This window comes from Lissotriton helveticus, chromosome 9 (assembly GCF_964261635.1).
Source record: "Lissotriton helveticus chromosome 9, aLisHel1.1, whole genome shotgun sequence".
NCBI classification, from domain to species: domain Eukaryota; kingdom Metazoa; phylum Chordata; class Amphibia; order Caudata; family Salamandridae; genus Lissotriton; species Lissotriton helveticus.
In genome coordinates this window covers 13,985,414-14,005,712 of record NC_136070.1, presented here as the reverse complement: position 1 = coordinate 14,005,712, position 20,299 = coordinate 13,985,414, and the positions used below count along the sequence as shown (strand labels likewise).

At 50.0% G+C, this 20,299-nt stretch overlaps 1 protein-coding gene across 1 annotated transcript in view; it reads right to left on the bottom strand.

The window, feature by feature from the left end:
* Window positions 1-564: 564 nt before the first annotated feature.
* SLC25A21 (solute carrier family 25 member 21) overlaps window positions 565-20,299 on the bottom strand; it is a 532,803-nt gene continuing 513,068 nt past the window's right edge. The window contains exons 11-13 of the mRNA XM_078661963.1: window positions 16,013-16,194; window positions 5,401-5,453; window positions 565-948 (exon numbers count right to left, since the gene is read on the bottom strand). Coding sequence (XP_078518089.1) covers window positions 884-948; window positions 5,401-5,453; window positions 16,013-16,194 — 300 coding nt within the window. The 3' untranslated portion in view covers window positions 565-883. The remainder of the gene's footprint in view (window positions 949-5,400; window positions 5,454-16,012; window positions 16,195-20,299) is intronic.

The following is a 20,299-nucleotide window of genomic DNA, read 5'->3' as shown; positions in this document are numbered from 1 at the left end:
GCACCTCACCTGTGCTGCTGGATTCATCCTACGCCTCACCTGTGCTGCTGGATTCATCCTGCACCTCACCTGTGCTGCTGGATTCATCCTACGCCTCACCTGTGCTGCTGGATTCATCCTACGCCTCACCTGTGCTGCTGGATTCATCCTGCGCCTCACCTGTGCTGCTGGATTCATCCTGCGCCTCACCTGTGCTGCTGGATTCATCCTGTGCCTCACCTGTGCTGCTGGATTCATCCTGCTCCTCACCTGTGCTGCTGGATTCATCCTGCACCTCACCTGTGCTGCTGCATCCGTCCTACGCCTCACCTGTGCTGCTGCATCCGTCCTACTCCTCACCTGTGCTGCTGCATCCGTCCTACGCCTCACCTGTGCTGCTGCATCCGTCCTACTCCTCACCTGTGCTGCTGCATCCGTCCTACTCCTCACCTGTGCTGCTGCATCCGTCCTACGCCTCACCTGTGCTGCTGGATTCACCCTGCACCTCACCTGTGCTGCTGCATCTTCTTACCTGTGCTCCTTCATTCATGATCAGGCAATCAGGAAAATAAAATATCTGACATGTTCCATTCTTTTATATTTTATTAAAAATGAAGGCAGCCTGTGAGCATGATTAGGGTTATTCAGGATCAACAGGACCTTTGATCGTCGCCCGCGTGCCTGGCAGGTGAGGCCTTCGATGGAGACTTTGCATCGATATCTGATGGAATCTGTAACTTCTCATTGTGTTTCCTTGTTGTCACTGTCACTTCTTCAAAGCTTCAAGAGCACATGATCCAAGTCCGTTCTCTGTTTCCAGCTTCCATGTTTTAGGTGCCAAGGGTGAGAGTCCTGATTGGTCTGACGGTCCCTCACGTCACAGCCGGAGCAGCGAATCAGCAGCTCACCACCAGTGCTTCTGGAGCCAGGCGTAGGAGTATTCATAGACCAGGAGCATGACAGCGCCACCTAGAGGGAAGAACAGGAGGTTACCATCAGCCTTTGACCCAAAGGGGCTGGACAGTAATGGCTAAAGGAGGCCCCCAGGGAGGGTCCCCAGGGAAGGCCCACAGGGAGGGTCCCCAGGGAAGGCCCACAGGGAGGGTCCCCAGGGAAGGCCCACAGGGAGGGTCCCCAGGGAAGGCCCCCAGGGAAGGCCCACAGGGAGGGTCCCCAGGGAAGGCCCCCAGGGAAGGCCCACAGGGAGGGTCCCCAGGGAAGGCCCCCAGGGAAGGCCCCCAGGGATGGCCCCCAGGGAGGGCCCCCAGGGAGGGCCCCCAGGGAGGGCACCCAGGGATGGCACAAGACAGCCCTGTGGACGGCCAAAGCTTGATTAAAAGGACAGGGGAAAGGTAGGGCCAAATATGGAGTCCTGGCGTCACCGAAGGGACGGCCCTAAGGACCGCCAGTGGTCTGCCCAACTGATGCCCCAGGGGCGGTTCATTAAACAACCCAGGAAAGGAGCAATGGTGGGACTAGTACAAGATCATGAGGTGGCCCAAAGGATGACCAAGCGGAAGACCCAGAGGGAGCCAAACGGAAGACCCAGAGGGAGCCAAACGGAAGACCCAGAGGGGGCCAAACAGAAGAGCCAGAGGGGGCCAAACAGAAGAGCCAGAGGGAACCAAACGGAAGACCCAGAGGGAGCCCATCGGAAGACCCAGAGGGAGCCAAACGGAAGACTCAGAGGGGGCCAAACGGAAGAAACAAGAGGGAGCCAAACGGTATTCCCAGAGGGAGTCAAACGGAAGACCCAGAGGGAGTCAAACGGAAGATCCAGAGGGAGCCAAACGGGAGACCCAGAGGGAGCCAAACGGGAGACCCAGAGGGAGCCAAACGGAAGACCCAGAGGGGGAGCCAAACGGAAGACCCAGAGGGGGCCAAACGGAAGACCCAGAGGGAGTCAAAAGGAAGACCCAGAGGAGGCCAAAAGGAAGACCCAGAGGGGGCGAAACAGAAGAACCCGAGGGGGCCAGACGGAAGATCCAGAGTGAGCCAACGGAAGACCCAGAGGGGGCCAAACGGAAGACCCAGAGGGGGGCCAAACGGACGACCCAGAGGGGGGCCAAACGGAAGACCCAGAGGGGGGCCAAACGAAGGACCCAGAGGGGGCCAATAGGAAGACTCAGAGGGGGCCAAACGGAAGACCCAGAGGGTGGGCCAAATGGAAGACTCAGAGGGGGGGAAACGAAGATCCAGAGGGGGCCAAACGGAAGACCCAGAGGGGGCCAAGCGGAAGACCCAGAGGGAGCTAAACAGAAGACACAGAGGGGGGCCAAAGGAAGACACAGAGGGGGCCAAACGGAAGACCCAGAGGGGGTCAAAAGGAAGACCCAGAGGAGGCCAAAAGGTAGACCCAGAGGGGGCCAAACAGAAGACCCAGAGGGTGCCAAGCGGAAGATCAAGAGGGGGCCAAACAGAAGACACAGAGGGGGGCCAAACAGAAGACACAGAGGGGGGCCAAACAGAAGACACAGAGGGGGCCAAACAGAAGACCCAGCCGGGGCCAAACAGAAGACACAGAGGGGGCCAAACAGAAGACCCAGAGGGGGCCAAACGGAAGAGCCAGAGGGGGGCCAAACAGAAGACACAGAGGGGGGCCAAACAGAAGACCCAGCCGGGGCCAAACAGAAGACACAGAGGGGGCCAAACAGAAGACCCAGAGGGGGCCAAACGGAAGACCCAGAAGGGGCCAAACGGAAGACCCAGAGGGGGCCAAACAGAAGAACCAGAGGGGTGCCAAACAGAAGACCCAGAGGGGGCCAAACGGAAGACCCAGAGGGAGCCAAGCGGAAGACCCAGAGGGGGTCAAAAGGAAGACCCAGAGGAGGCCAAAAGGTAGACCCAGAGGCGGCCAAACAGAAGAACCAGAGGGGGCCAAACTGAAGAACCAGAGGGGTGCCAAACAGAAGACCCAGCCGGGGCCAAACAGAAGACACAGAGGGGGCCAAGCAGAAGACCCAGAGGGTGCCAAGCGGAAGATCCAGAGGGGGCCAAACGGAAGACCCAGCGGGGGCCAAACGGAAGACCCAGAGGGGGCCAAACGGAAGACCGAGAGGCGGCCAAACGGAATACCCAGAGGAGGCCAAAAGGTAGACACAGAGGGGGCGAAACAGAAGAACCAGAGGGGGCCAAACGGAAGATCCAGAGGGGGCCAAATGGAAGACCCAGAGGGGGCCAAGCAGAAGACCCAGAGGGGGCCAAACAGAAGACCCAGAGGGTGCCAAACAGAAGATCCAGAGGGGGCCAAACGGAAGATCCAGAGGGGGCCAAACAGAAGACCCAGAGGGGGCCAAACGGAAGATCCAGAGGGGGCCAAACGGAAGATCCAGAGGGGGCCAAATGGAAGACCCAGAGGGGGCCAAGCAGAAGACCCAGGGGGGCCAAACGGAAGACCCAGAGGGGGCCAAACAGAATACCCAAAGTGGGGCCAAACGAAGGACCCAGAGGGGGCCAAAAGGAAGACTCCGAGGGGGCCAAACGGAAGACCCAGAGGGGGCCAAACAGAAGACTCAGAAGGGGCCAAACGGAAGACCCAGTAGGGCCAAATGGAAGACCTAGAGGGTGCCAACCAGAAGACCCAGAAGGGGCCAAACGGAAGACCCAGAGGGGGCCAAAAAGAAACTCCAGAGGGGGCCAAACGGAAAGCCCAGTGAGGGCCACACAGAAAACCCAGAGGGGGGCAAACGGAAGACCCAGAGGGGGCCAAAGGGAAAACCCAGAGGGGGCCAAATGGAAGACCCAGAGGGGGCCAAACGGAAGACCCAGGGGGTGCCAAACGGTAGACCCAGAGGGGGCCAAACGGAAGACCCAGAGGCGGCCAAACGGAATACCCAGAGGCGGCCAAACCGAAGACCCAGGGGGTGCCAAACGGAAGACCCAGAGGGGGCCAACCGGAAGACCCAGAGGCGGCCTTAAAAAAGACCTAGAGGGGGCTAATCGGAAGACCCAGAGAGGGGCCAAATGGATGACCCAGAGGGGGGCCAAACAGAAGACCCAAAGGGGAGCTAAACGGAAGACCCGGAAGGGCCAAACGGAAGACCCAGAGGGGGCCAAACGGAAGACCCAGAGGGGGCCAAACGGAAGACCGAGAGGCGGCCAAACGGAATACCCAGAGGCAGCCAAACGGAATACCCAGAGGAGGCCAAAAGGTAGACACAGAGGGGGCGAAACAGAAGAACCAGAGGGGGGCCAAACAGAAGACCCAGAGGGGGCCAAACGGAAGACCCAGAGGGGGCCTAAAAAAAGACCTAGAGGGGGCTAAGCGGAAGACCCAGAGGGGGGCCAAACGGATGACCCAGAGGGGGGCCAAACAGAGGACCCAAAGGGGAGCTAAACGGAAGACCCGGAAGGGCCAAACGGAAGACCCAGAGGGGGCCAAACAGAAAACCCAGAGGGGGCCAAACAGAAAATGTAATGTAAGGTAAACTTGTATAGCGCTGCTGTCACCCCAAGGGTATACTGGCACGTAATTACTGAGCAGTGAGTAACAGGCAGAGATAGGCACGGACTACTCTCTGGGGAACAGTCTGGTTTTCAGTTCTTTCCTGAAGTGGGACAGGGTGTTCAGCTGTCTAAGCTCCAGGGGAAAACCCAGAGGGGGCAAACGGAAGACCCAGAGGGGGCAAAATGGAAGACCCAGATGGGGCCTAACGAAAGACCTAGAGGGGACTAAGCGAAAGACCCGGAGGGGGCAAAATGGAAGACCCTGAGGGGGGGGGGGGCAAACGGAAGACTCAGAGGGGGCCAAACAGAAGACCCAGAGTAGGCCAAACAGAAAACCCAAAGGGGGGCCAAACAGAAGATACTGAGGGGGCCTAATAGAAGACCCAGAGGGGGGCTAAATAGAAGACCGATAGGGGCCCAAAAATGGTCATATGAGTGGGCAAATTGACGGCGAAACAAAAGATCTAGTTTGGCCGAAGGATGGTCATAGGCTGGCCAAATGGAAGACCCAAAGTAAAAAACGCTGGTTGGCCCAATGAAGACTCAAATGAGAACCCCAGGGACTGTCAATGGGTGCAAATGGAAGGTCAAAGAACAGCTCAAGTGTACAGAGCCACACCGGCCACACCTCCTGCGTAGAACCACAGGCAACTGTAAAACATCAGTGGCGACGAGAGATCTCTGGTGAAGCTGATGCTAAGCGGGCCAAAAAGACACCCCGGTGAAGCCATGTTGGGTGGCTGGATTTGATTTATCTTAATGCGACCAGTCACCAAAGTGTGGAAGTCCAGTTCAACCAACCACACATGACCCACACTGACTTTGGCTTGATCAAACACCCAACCGTGAGCCACACAACCTTAAGTATGCCTACAGCACCAGGAGACACTACTGGGTGAATAGTGTGCTATACCAATACATACCATGTAACTTAACATACCGTAATATAACATATCATGACATAACAATAGTTACCTGGTCCGAGCCGCATGATCTTTGGCAGCAAACCTTTGTAAAGGGCCAGGAACCTGGAAGACAGAAGACGGTTGTCACCGGAGAGAGAACTTTTATAGGGTTCTGCTCAATTATAGCTCTAACTGGATTCAACTTCCAGAAAAAGTTCACAAAACAGATATCAAGGCCTGTAAATAGATACTAAGCTTAAAAATCAGATACACAGCATTAGAATCAGATATTAAGGCTTGTAAGCAGATACTGAACCTCAGCATCAGATGCTAAGCCTCGGAATCAGATACTAACCCTTGGAATCCGATACTAAGCATTTAAATCAGATACTAAGCTTCAGAATCGGATACTAAGATTCAGAAACAGATAATAAACCTCAGAATCAGATTCTAAGCCCCAGAATCAGATACTAAGCCTCAGAATCAGATACTAAGCCTCAGAACCAGATACTAAGCCTCAGAATCAGATACTAAGCCCCAGAATCAGATACTAAGCCCCAGAATCAGATACTAAGCCTCAGAATCGGATACTAAGCCTCAGAATAGGATACTAAGCATCAGAATCGGATGCTAAGCCTCAGAATCAGATACTAAGATTCAGAATCAGATGCTAAGCCTCAGAATCAGATGGTAAGCCTCAGAATCAGATACTAAGCCTTGAAATCAGATACTAAGCCTCAGAATCAGATACTAAGCCTCAGAATTGGATATTAAGGTTCAGAAACAGATACTAAGCCTCAGAATCAGATACTAAGCCTTAAAATCAAATACTAAGCCTCAGAATCAGATACTAAGCCTTGAAAAAACATATTAAGGTTTGTAATCAGATACTGAACCTCAAAATCAGATGCTAAGCCTCAGAATCAGATACAAAGCCTCAGAATCGGATACTAAGGTTTAGTCAGTCAGTCAAATATCTTTATTCGGCTGACTTGTAGCCATAAAAGAATACATCATAAGAATATTTAAAAACAGATAAAAAATATATAATACCCACAATGTATTGTGCACTTCATAACAGTGGTAATTTGTAATCAGAATATAACAGAGGTGATTAATTAAGTTAATATTTCTATGAAATAGCAGCACGACCTACAAACAGCGTGTAATGAACTTTGTGATAAACCCCTGTCCCATAGACCATAAAATCCGGAAATAATTCATTAAAAACCAAGTAAAGGGAATATTTTCCCAACAACATTGCATAAACTGACAGCTGTAGATATACATCAGTAAACCATTAAACAAATAAATTAATCATTTAAGAGCTGGAGGTGATATAGAGCTGGCCGACACTTCCTGAGATTTAAACATAAAATCGCTCCTTGGCTTGGAATAAAGTTGACAAAAAAAACAGGAAGTGGAGTTTGCTCTGCGTAGATTTAGAATCACAAGGGCAAAGATCCAGTTTAGCTTTGCAGTAGGCTTTAAAAGGATAAGAAACCAGAAGGTGTGAGATGCCAAACCCGAATCTAGTGAGGTAAAACAATTTGGTGCGATAGAAGTAAAAAGAGAGATAAGGCTCAAGACCTGGAGAATGTACTAGAAGCGAGTGCTCAGAGACTCTCTTTTTCACCATCTCTAGGCGCTCACTAGACAACTTCAAACAGGTCAGGAGGCCCTTTTTTTCAATATGACTTTTGGGATCTTTACAATGTGCACTGGATCGTGAAAACAGTCCTCCAGCCCCATTGTCTTCAACTGTTTTAGGTTTCGCCTCGCCGAAAACTGCGCAGCAGACTTAAATCTTTTGTCTAGAGTATGTGTGTGTAGTCCCGCCCCTCTGTTCCATTGGCTAGCTCCATAAATGGAGGCTAGCCATTGGAACAGAGATCAGTCCGTCATGGCCCGACCAGATTCGTGGGCGTTCCTGACAGTTTTTCGCATTTTGCCCACGTCATGCGGCTGTGGGCATGTTTTTTTTTTTTTTTTAAGCTTTGTTTTCGCCATTTCGGAAGTGTCCTTTGCAGGGGTGGGTTGCGTGATGTCCCGCTGTCCGTTCCCGCCCCCCTCCCGCTGTCCGTGAGCCCGTTCCCGCCCCCCCCACTGTCCGTTTGCCCCCCCCTGCTGTCCGTTTGCCTGATCCCGCCCCTCCCGCTGTCCGTGTGCCGCCCGCGCTATGCTGCAACCTCCCACGCCACTGCCCCCCGGCCACCGTCCCTGCGAACCACGGGAGGTTTGCCCAGGCATCATGTGTTCCACTCTGGCTGCGGGAGGCCATGTGTGGAGACTTCTCCCCGGCGGGCCGGGGGCGCTGCCTCTTAGCGTGAGCCCTGGCGAGGGCCTTCGCAGGGTCAGTGGTGACAGGGGTTAGGAGTGGTGTACAAGAGTTCCCGGTCGGACCGTGCTTGTTGTCCTGCCTTCCCCCCCCCCCTCCCGCTGTCCGTGTCTCCGTTCCCACCCCCCCTCCATTGCTTTTTTTGCATGGCAGTAGTGCGACCTCAATGAACTTAATTGTAGCTGCGTGCGCTGGCCGCCCCCCTCCCGCTCTGCTCCCTGTTACTGTGTTGAAAGTTCTCACATACACAGGCTGTTCTACAGTGCAGTTTGTCCTGTGGCATACCATTACTGTGGCAAAGGTCTTGAGGACAAAGGCAAGTCATGAGGTATAAAACGAAAATTTCTTTGAAGCAATTTGTCGAAAGTGAAGGGAAGCCCGGCCCCAACTGTAGTGCGAGTACTGCCCCTTTAAGGTCACTAAATGCTTCGGTATGATGTGGGGCCGGGACAGCTGGGCTGCGGCCATCTGACTGACTCGGGCCTGGCATCTGGGGGCTCACTGGTGTGCGGCACGCAAATCACTTGATGTCGCTATTTAAATGCAAATGTGCGGGGGGTCATTGAAGCCTTGGTACATGGTACATGGTTCGGTCTTTACCTTTGAACACGGGGCTTCCCTTTCTACGTAGTTGGTAAGTGTTACTCGTTGAGGTTGACATCATGTTTAGTGTTTAACCACGTTTTTTGGTAAGCTATGTAATGTTTACACCCCAATATACTTGCTACCAGTGGTTCTTTAATTTCGATGCACACCTGAGGCTACCACAGCACAACCGTTACTCACGTGCCCTCTTTGCATGAGTGGTTAATCGAGTCTCTTACACTCCTCACTACTTGTTTTAAGTGCTCCTACACATGCACCTTTCATATTTAAAGTGCGTCCACGTTTTCTTGCACGTTTAGTATTACTTAGTATTCGTCACATGTCCTTCTGCTTCTCCTTTCACAATCTTCAATGCTCTGACACAGGAAGTTGGCTACGCAAAGAGTTGGACATGCGAGTTAAATGGACCCGTGTGTGTACTTCTCTGCTTTTATTTTTTAATCGCGGGCTGCCTACGTTTGAAGTGAGTGTTATATTTGTGTGTCTCGTTTTGTGCGTTTTCTCTTCACCTGCGTATATTTCTACGCACGCGTTTCTCTTTCCGTTTGTATTTCTGTATTCTTGGGTGTATATGCATCTGTGTGGTAAGGTGTCCATGCCAGTATTTATTTTTTGTGTTTTGTGTTTTGTGTTTGGTGTGTTTCTCTGTGTTTGTGTGGGTTGGCGTGTACATATTGCTGCTTTTTTTCATTTACGCACTGAGGGTCGAAGGGTATATATGTAATAATATATTTCAGTGCGCTCAAAGTGGATTGGAAAAAATACATACAAAGTGTAATATTTGTGTGTGTGTGCGCAAGGGTGGAATGGGTAATCACACAAATTATAATATGTATGTGGGCGGGGGTGGAATAGGTAGTCACATAAGTGTACTATGTGTTTGTGTGGTAGTCACACAGATGTACTATGTGTGTGTGGGCGGGGTGGAATGGGTAGTTACACAAAGTGTAAATGTGTGTGTGTGGGGCTCTGTTGGTGTGTGTGGGTCTGTGTGAGTGGGTCTGTGTGTTTTTGTGTGGCATTTGGCAGAGATTAAACTATAGGCAATGTAAATGACAATGCCATTTATTTATCTGTTTTCAAAACCAACACATAAATACAAATGTTGTCATTTACAATGCCAATAGCTCTAACTTTTCAAAAGGCGAAACCATTGCATTGTAAATGCTTGTTTTATGTAGCTAAACCAAGGTATCTTCCACATGAGATCAAGTTTAAAACAGTCTAAGATAATTGCACGATTAAGGGCTGGCGCTTCCTTTGCCCAAATTGAAGCCACAATGAGATCGGTGCAGTTTGCATACAATGGGGTCAAACCAAGGTCACTGTGACAGATGGTAGAGGGGAGAGGACTAGGGGCTGTCAACAAGTGTCTCATCAAATGTTTCTCAGCTCCTTAGAGGCGAGCTGGACTGCAGAAGTCCCATACTCCAGCCCCACACATGGTGACAGAACACGAGCGGGCCTTATAAATATTAATTATTGCGTTGATTGGTCTTGAGCCTCATTTCTTCGTAAACCTGAATAACGCCTCCACTACAGACCCTTGTTTCAACTAGATGGTGCCAAGTGCTTTTCTGGTCAAAAGGGATTCCCAAAAACGAAAAAATTAGGACATAGAACAAACTTTCCTTGCTAATAAAACATGATTTTAAAAAGGGAGGAGATGTACCTGCCACCATAGTGTAGGACTTGACTAGGTTAGTCTTTAGGCCCAGTTTGGTCATAAAATCGTTGAATCTAGTGACAAGCTTCTGTAGGCCCACCATGGTTCTGGACATTAGGACACAGTCATCAAGTAGTGCCGGAAGATTTCTAGTAGCGATCTTAGGGACATCCACATTCCCCTGATTAATGTAACTTTCTAGGTCATTAATATAGAGACAAAATAAAAAGGGGGCAAGGACACACCCCTGACGAACCCCACGGTTCATTTTAATGTTATGTTATGTTATAAAGTTTTTGTATAGCGCCTATCACCGCCGGTCTCTAAGCGCTTAAACAGAAAGAACATAACATGCAGTCACCCCAAAACCCTCTGCCATCTCTGATTAGGCCGGAAGTATTGCCTTTTTAAATAGGAACGACTTCAATTTCTTCCTGAAGGAAAGTAGCTGTGAATCTTCCTTCAGACTGGCCGGTAGCTCATTCCAAAGTTGCGGAAGAATCACCGAGAAAGCTCTGCCTCCTTTAGTTTTTAGTTTAAATCTGAGTCCGATTGGAGGTCTGACCTGCCGGGAACATACCTCCTCAGGCGCTGCTTAATGTACTCTGGGGCTTTACCAAAGAGTGCCTTATGGGCCACACAGAGACATTTAAACTGAACCCTGAGCTTCACAGGCAGCCAGTGCAGCTTCCAAAGGAGTGGGGTTGCATGTGAGTTTCTCGGTAGAGAAAAAATCAATCTAGCTGCGTCGTTCTGCACGACCTGCAGCTTCCTCAGCAACTTCTGTGGCAAACCAAGATACAGAGCGTTGACATAATCTAGCCTCGAGATGACTGTAGCAGAGACGATGGTTTGTAGGGTGGGGGCTGAAAGAATAGGGGTCAGCTTGCGTAATTGCCTCAACACACCCGTGCAAGAGCCTACCACAGCCGAAAATTGAGGGGCCATGGTAAGATCTGCATCGATCTTTAGACCTAGACTTTTTACCACCGTACCGGGAGTAGGAGTTTTTCCTAATTCTGGGGGCCAGTACAGATCACCCCAAGGATTTGCCTGGTTGGTGAGCACCAGTACCTCCGTTTTCTCAGCATTCGCCTTCAAGAGGTTGTTGGTCATCCAATTGACCGTGAATCTGAGCAAGTTCCTCACTGACTCCTGAGCCTCCCTTGTGTCTTCCAGCTGCACCAGCAGCTGGGTGTCATCTGCGTAGTTAAAGATTTCACAATTCCTACGCATGAACTCCTCCATCAGTGGTTGTAGGTAGATGTTAAAAAGTAAGGGGGAAAGTGCAGGCCCTTGGGGCACACCCTATGTCACCTCACTAATACCTGACAGCTGGTCCCCAATCTGAACCCTCCGAGTACGTCCTGACAGGAAGGATTCTAGCCACTTGAGCGCCTGTCCTGTTATCCCCAGCTTAGCGATACGGTCTAGCAAGATGGTGTGGCTGACCGTATCAAAAGCTGCCGACAGGTCTAACAGAATAAGGGCGCATGGCTGTTTCTTGTCTGCCCCGACTCTCAGCTCATCGGTGACCGTGGCCATAACTAGTTCTGTACTATGCTGTGGCTTAGTTTTTCAGTACCTTAACATCGGCTCCCGCTTTCTTGAGGAGTGGGGAGACTCTAGCTTCCTTCAGCTGGGCTGGAAGGTAGCCCGCTTCTAGTGAGGCATTCAGTAGGCTCAGTAACTGAGACTGAATACCGGGCAAGGCCAGTTAAAAAATTTTGGGGGGGCAGGGATCTGTGCTAGAACCTGATTTGACATGGCCGACAAGCTCCACCAGCCGCTTTTCATCAATATATGGGAAACTGTTCATGGTCCCAGTTTGCAGCTGACTATCTTGGCAGGATGGCAAAGGCGGTCCAGCTGGGATCGTATTAATATCCGTCAAGATGCCCTGTACCTTCTGGAGAAAAAAGCCTTGAAAGGTATCGCAATCGGGTTGATCACCCGCAAGACTTTTTTCGCCCAGCTGCGTAAGTTCCCTTAAAATCACAAAGGTCTCCCTTTGTTTGTTTGTAGCCTCCCTAATTCTGTTCTCATAGAAGGCGGATTTCCTCGCCAGGATGTCCATCTTGTAACTAGCAAGAAGTGATTTAAAAGTTAGTGACTCTGCTGGACAGTAATTGAGTCTCCACCTTCTCTCCGCCTTGCAGAGGGCTTGCTTCTTTTCCTTGAGAGAGGCGTCAAACCATGGGGCTCCCTTTCCTTTTGTTCTAGTCCTCTCCATTCGCTCCGGGGCAAGCTTATCTAAGGCGGCCCAGATCCAGGTCATCAGGGCAGTAGTGTCAGAGTCCAAGTTCATCTGTGTCATCTTGGGGGGGGAGAAGAGAGCAGGGTCGAAATTAGGGAGTCGGCCTCAATCTTCTTCCAAGACCGAACTTTCCTCCGCATTTGCTTTGAGGCAGCCGGCAAGGGACTTAATGGGAGCTGTGAGTTCACCACCGGCTCCGTACCTGACCCTCCCCGTCACATCCTGATGCATCTAGGGTAAAAGATGGACTAAAGATGGGTCAATGCCCAAATCCAGCATTTCTTCCCATAATCTCCCTCCGTGCACCCAGTCAAAAGCTGATGTAAGATCCATAAAGGGATCCGATCTTAGCTATTTTATACTTGCTTATGACCAGCTGCAGATTACGACACTCTTCAACAGTTCCCAGGCCCCTCCTACAGAGTTCCCAGGCCCCTCCTACAGAGTCCCCAGGCCCCTCCTACAGAGTTCCCAGGCCCCTCCTACAGAGTTCCCAGGCCCCTCCTACAGAGTTCCCAGGCCCCTCCTACAGAGTCCCCAGGCCCCTCCTACAGAGTTCCCAGGCCCCTCCTACAGAGTCCCCAGGCCCCTCCTACAGAGTTCCCAGGCCCCTCCTACAGAGGTCCCAGGCCCCTCCTACAGAGTTCCCAGGCCCCTCCTACAGAGTCCCCAGGCCCCTCCTACAGAGTTCCCAGGCCCCTCCTACAGAGGTCCCAGGCCCCTCCTACAGAGGTCCCAGGCCCCTCCTACAGAGGTCCCAGCCCCCTCCTACAGAGTTCCAAGGCCCCTCCTACAGAGTTCCCAGGCCCCTCCTACAGAGGTCCCAGGCCCCTCCTACAGAGGTCCCAGGCCTCTCCTACAGGCTTGTAATCACATACTGAACCTCAGCATCAGATGGTAAGCCCCAGAATCAGATACCAAGGTTCAGAATCAGATACTAAGCCCCAGAATCAGATACTAAGCCCCAGAATCAGATACTAAGGTTCAGAATCAGATACTAAGGCTTGACATCAGCTACGAAGACTGAGAATCAGATACTAAAGTTCAGAATCAGGTACTAAGGCTTGACATCAGCTACTAAGACTGAGAATCAGATACTAAGCTTCAGAATCGGATACTGAGCCTCAGAATCAAATACTAAGACTCAGATACTAAGCCCCAGAATCAGATACTAAGCCTCAGAATCAGATACTAAAACTTGACATCAGATACTAACACTTGACATCAGATACTAAGCCCCAGAATCAGATACCAAGGTTCAGAATCAGATACTAAGGCTTGACATCAGCTACTAAGACTGAGAATCAGATACTAAGCTTCAGAATCGGATACTGAGCCTCAGAATCAAATACTAAGACTCAGATACTAAGACTCAGAATCAGATACTAAGCCCCAGAATCAGATACTAAGCCTCAGAATCAGATACTAAAACTTGACATCAGATACTAACACTTGACATCAGATACTAAGCCTCAGAATCGATACCAAGGTTCAGAATCAGATACTAAGCCTCAGAATCATATACTAAGGCCTGGAATCAGATACTAAGCCTCAGAATCAGATACTAACCCCCAGAGTCAGATACTAAGCCTCAGAATGAGATAATAAGCCTCAGAATCCGATTCTAAGCCTCAGAATCGGATACCAAGGTTCAAAATCAGATACTAAGCCCCAGAATGAGATACTAAGCCTCAGAACCAGATACTAAGGTACATAATTACATTCTAAGCCCCAGAATCAGATACCAAGGTTCAGAATCAGATACTAAGGCTTGACATCAGCTACGAAGACTGAGAATCAGATACTAAAGTTCAGAATCAGGTACTAAGGCTTGACATCAGCTACTAAGCCTGAGAATCAGATACTAAGCTTCAGAATCGGATACTGAGCCTCAGAATCAAATACTAAGACTCAGATACTAAGCCCCAGAATCAGATACTAAGCCTCAGAATCAGATACTAAAACTTGACATCAGATACTAAGCCCCAGAATCAGATACCAAGGTTCAGAATCAGATACTAAGGCTTGACATCAGCTACTAAGACTGAGAATCAGATACTAAGCTTCAGAATCGGATACTGAGCCTCAGAATCAAATACTAAGACTCAGATACTAAGACTCAGAATCAGATACTAAGCCCCAGAATCAGATACTAAGCCTCAGAATCAGATACTAAAACATGACATCAGATACTAACACTTGACATCAGATACTAAGCCTCAGAATCGATACCAAGGTTCAGAATCAGATACTAAGCCTCAGAATCCTATACTAAGGCCTGGAATCAGATACTAAGCCTCAGAATCAGATACTAACCCCCAGAGTCAGATACTAAGCCTCAGAATGAGATAATAAGCCTCAGAATCCGATTCTAAGCCTCAGAATCGGATACCAAGGTTCAAAATCAGATACTAAGCCTCAGAATGAGATAATAAGCCTCAGAATCCGATTCTAAGCCTCAGAATCGGATACCAAGGTTCAAAATCAGATACTAAGCCCCAGAATGAGATACTAAGCCTCAGAACCAGATACTAAGGTACATAATTACATTCTAAGCCTCAGAATCAGATACTAAGCCTCAGAATCAGATACTACGGTTCAGAATCAGATACTAAGACCCATAATCAGACACTAAGCCTCGGAATCAGATACTACACCCCAGAATCAGATACTAAGCCCCAGAATGAGATACTAGGCCTCAGAATCAGATCCTAAGCCTCAGAATCAGATACTAACACTTGACATCAGATACTAAGCCTCAGAATCGATACCAAGGTTCAGAATCAGATACTAAGCCTCAGAATCAGATATTAAGACTCAGAATCAGATACTTAGCCCCAGAATCAGATACTAAGCCTCAGAATCAGATACAATGACTCAGAATCAGATACTCAGCCTCGGGATCAGATTCTAAGCCTCAGAATCAGATACTAAGGTTCAGAATCAGATACTAAGCCCCAGAATCAGATACTAAGGTTCAGAATCAGATACTAAGCAACATAATCAGATACTAAGGTTCAGAATCAGATACTAAGCCCCAGAATCAGATACTAAGCCCCAGAATCAGATACTAAGGTTCAGAATCAGATACTAAGCCCCAGAATCAGATACTAAGCCCCAGAATCAGATACTAAGGTTCAGAATCAGATACTAAGCCCCAGAATCAGATACTAAGGTTCAGAACCAGATACTAAGCCACAGAATCAGATACTAAGCCCCAGAATCAGATACTAAGCCCCAGAATCAGATACTAAGCCCCAGAATCAGATACTAAGCCCCAGAATCAGATACTAAGGTTCAGAATCAGATACTAAGCCCCAGAATCAGATACTAAGCCTCAGAATCAGATACCAAGGTTCAGAATCAGATACTAAGCCTCAGAACCAGATATTAAGCCTCAGAATTAGATACTTACCCTCAGAGTTAGATACTAGAGGCTAACTTTAGTACTCCTAAATCTGTGAATACCGAAAGCCGTAACGTTAGGATTTTGTCTCAGATTACTTTTGTGAATCGGGCTCATGATTATTTATCCCTATATGTGCCGATTGGGATGTCTGTGTGCTGTTGGTGGAAACATTATGGCTTTGACGTCTCCACACCAGATTTCAAGTGGTGGAGATATGCAAGTCTGCACTTAGGTATCAATCTACGATCAGAGATGGGGACTAATGAAAAAGTGTAGACTCCCACCTTGGTGCAGGAGTAAATATACATGTGTCCCCTCTACATTCACACTATTTAAGTGCAAAGCGTAGCACCCTGTTTTCTGCACTCCCCCCCCCTGCAGATTCGCAATCACATGGTCTTCTCACCCTTCCTCACTGTAGACGGTTCTCATGGTTTTCCAACAACTGCGGTACTTAATCTCTCCGGGGACCGGCTGTGGCCCTTGGATTCGGCTCTTTGCAACGTCGAATGGGATGTTGATGATGGAGGCAAGGGTTCCAGAAACCAATCCGATCCCAAACTTCCGGAAGAACTCCAACGTGGGATCCTATGGAGAAAAAAGGTCGGAGCATGAGGGGAAGAAAAAAGACAGCGGGGAAGTATGGGGGCGGGGGCAGGGAAAGAGAGGGAAGCGCCATAGGTTACCCCCTTTTATCCACCCTCTGCCCCTGAACCCTAAAAACACCATTACTCTACCCATCCCTGAACCCTAAAATTCCCATACCTTCCTTAAAGTCTACCCATCCCTGAACCCTAAAAACATGGAACTTCCCTAACATCTACCCACCCATGAACCCTAAAACACCTTTACCTCCCTTCCCCTCTACTTGATCATGAACCCTAAACAATCCATACCTCCCTTTACATCTATCTGCCCCATACACCTCAAAAAGCCGTTACCTCTCTCTGCCTCTGGACAGTAAAAACCTTACCTCCCTATACCTCTACCCGCCCATGAACCCTAAAAACCCCTTACCTCCCATTATCTCTACCCACCTCTGAACCCCAAAAGAAGGGCTGGGCAGAACTGGCTGACTTTCATTCTGCGGGATTACACAAAAACTTTCATAGAATTGTGTGACGGGGCAGAGTGGGCACCGCAATGTGCCGTGCACACCCCTCAGTGGCCTTATCTAGGTACGTAAGGGCACGAGGGGTATCCACTGCAGTCCGTACCACTCATCACCCTTAGCTACTTATGTAAGGGCACCAAGTGGTGTGTGCTGCACTGCAGTGTACACCAGTCAGTGCCCTTACACAAGTAGCTAAGGGCGCCGAGGGGGTATCCTCTCCACTGCAGTGCATACCCCTTGGTACTCTACTCCACTGCGGTGCTCACCCCTCGGTGCCCTTACACATAAGTATGTAAGGGTGCTAAGGGGTACCCACTCCAGTGCAGTGCACACCCCTCAATGCCCCAGTCCACCGCAGTGCATACCACTCGGTGCACTTACATAAGTATGTAGGGCACAGAGGGGTATCCACTTGTAGGAAGGTGGATACCTGACTATGGTTACCCCAGATTTTTTGCCTTGTGTTTAGCTGGTTTTCGACTCAGTTGGCCTGGGATCCTGCTAATCAGGGCCCCAGGCTATCTGCTCTCTCTTTAAAATGGACTCCATGTACCTTAGGTACATGCCTAATTGGATACTGGGTCACCTTATCAGCCCCTGTACAGTGCACTATAGGTGCTCAGGGCATAGGTGCACCCAAGGCCTACCAGGGGCTGCAGCATATCTTTTGCCACCCCTGGCTGGCCATCCAAACTGACACAACTGGCTGATCACTCAGCTGGGGAAAGGTCGTGTAATCACCCCTTGCTTAGATATAGTATACCTATATCTAAACCTATATCTGGTTTATCAGTCACTCCTATGGCAGGTCTTAACAATCCTGAAGGCAGAGTGCTTGGTTTTATGTGAGATGGTGCCCTAGCATGAGCTGAGCCTGTCTGCAGAGTTCAGAACCATTTCCTTACTGCTGTTCAGGATATAGCCATATCATATACTCTTAAGTGCATTATAATCCTCGCGGTTATTGCTAACTTTGGTTTGGCTTTATCAAAACATGTCGTGTAAGGTGTCATACGCTTTGGAATACTACCCCCTCGCCAGTTCTGGCAACGGGGGTAGCATTCCACCCTTCTAGAGGGAGAAGACATGTTACTTTACTTAAAACGCGGTTAATCCTAACCAGAGCCTCAGCATCACAAAATGGATGCTATTGCCCCGACACAAGTCTGGCCTCCTGCTGCTGACCGAAACTTGGCAGGGGAGGCCTGGACAAAGAGTTTCCTGTCACAGGGAGGTGTCACACCACCCCAGACAGGAGATAGTGGATTGGAGCAGGGAGGGTTGAATGAAACTAGACACTGCCTGGGGCACACAAGGTGTCCCATGCAAAATCCAGTCAAACCGGTTCTGGGGCACTCCAGCCCCAGCTCTGGCACGAAACTGGACAAAGGGAAAGGGGTGTAACCACCCCCTTCCTGGGTCCCACCCATAGGAGGGACCTAGCAGGATACCCAGCCCCTTGATTTGGAATAAAGGTAGGAGCTGTGCCAATGTACCTCGGATTATCCTGACTGAAACTTATGAAACGAAACTCTGGACCCTTCGACATCCTACTTGACGTAGAAGACTGAAGAATATCCCTTGTGGTCAAGGAGTGACCACCCTGTGCAAACAGGCACCATCCAGAGCCTCACCGTTTGCTTTGTTGCAGTTCCCGCCGGAACTCGAGCGACAGAGATCGACAAGACCCAGCGTTTCTGCCTTCCAACAGCCCGATCCACAGTCCCAGCGAATCTGAGACCCGTGGAGGCGACCTGAAGTGTGGGGCCGGCCATCTTGGAAAAACTACGAAGTGCTGACCGTGCAGCTCCCGAGGCTCCCTCGAAGCTGTGCATTGGGATTTGAGAAGCCCCAGCCCCGAGCAGCTTTTGCACCGAAGATCTCCCCTCCACACTCACCGAGTGCTGCGTGGGGCCCTTTTGAATTTTCCTGCTTGACGCGTTGGTCCGGTCGCTTGCCCGTTGGCTAGTGGCCCCAGTACCGACGAACCTTTGAATTTGCTCTGCTAGTCTGGTTGCTCCAGACTGGCCCTCGCTCCCCTGAAAAGGAGCAACCCCTCTGACCTTGCTGGTCCGAGAAAGAAGCGACCTTCCAATCCTGCGTGGGTTGCCTTTGCCAAGGCCTGTTGACTCCAATCCGGAAACCAACACCGCCGACAGCGAGAGCCTTCGTGGGACAGCTCGTGATTCGACCCTGGTCATCCTCGATGCCCCCGAGTCCACGTGGCAGCGGAGACAAGCTTCACGACAACCACCTGATTGCGCCCGACATCGCCTGGTTCCTTCCTGGTTCCTTCCTGGTCACTGGCTAGTGACCCAGATTCTGTCCCCTCTGCTTTCAGGTACTCTACAGCTTCGATCCACTCTTGGATCCAACCGGACTCTTCTCTCCTGGACGCCTGCAGCATCTTCATCTCCAGGCTCCATAGATCTACACGACGAAACCCGACCCACTTTGGCACCTATGCACCCGCTTCCTGTGGGTGAGGTAACACATGAACGCCGGTGCTCCTGTAGTGGTTTACACCCCTAGTGTCTAAGTCTAAAGTTTTGTCCTTCTATTCCAGTCGGAAGACTCCTAAAACAGTACCTTTGTACCTTTTACGCACCATTGACTTTGCATTGGTGCATGCGTGTGCTTTTAGCGCTGCACCCGAATCCCGCGGGCCACTCCCGTGTTAACTGCTGTTAGTCCAGTGTAGTCCCAGCGATTCCCAAGGCCACAGGCCTTACCTCTGATCGATTAGTGATACTTATACCACTTTTTTGATATATGGTTTGAGTGGCCACCGGCCTCATCCATAAACGTGCAACTTTCATATGTTATATTGTGCTTTTGTTTAAACGCTTGTGCTTCATTACTCATAAAGAGTACAGGGGATTATTCTGAGAATAAATACATATATTTTAATAATATATAACTTGTGTGGTGTCCTTTCATTTGATATTTCAGGATTGCATATGGTAAAACAGCTGGCTTCACATGTCCTCTTGAGTTAAGCCTTTAAGGCTGCTTAGTCCATGCTACCCCTAGGATAGCTTGTATTTAAGGTTGACTTTCAACCACCACCATAAGGGATTGTTTGGACTGATACAAGGTGCCACAGAATTAGAGACATCATACATCAGGCCAACTTCTCACACCACTCCAGTGCAGTGCATACCCCTCTGTGCCCTTACATATGTGTATAAAGGTGCCAAGGGATATCTACTCCTGTGCAGTGTATTGCCATCTGTGCCCTCACATAAGTACATAAGGGTACCGAGGGGTATCCACTCCAGTGCAGCGCACACCCCTCGGTGCCCTACTCGCAGAGGGGTATTCACTCCACTGCAGTACACAACCCTTGGTCCCCTACTCCACTTCAGTGCCTACCCCTTGGTGCCCTCACTTACTTATGTAAAGGCAACGAGGGCTATGCGCTGGACTGAAGTGCAGTGCATACTCTTGGTTCCCCTTACATAAGTATGTGGGAATCCACTCCAGTCAGTGTGAAGGGCTGGCATGACCCTCGGTGGTCAGGAGGGCACATGCATGTTACTCCAGTCAGTGTGAAGGGCTGGCATGACCCTCGGTGGG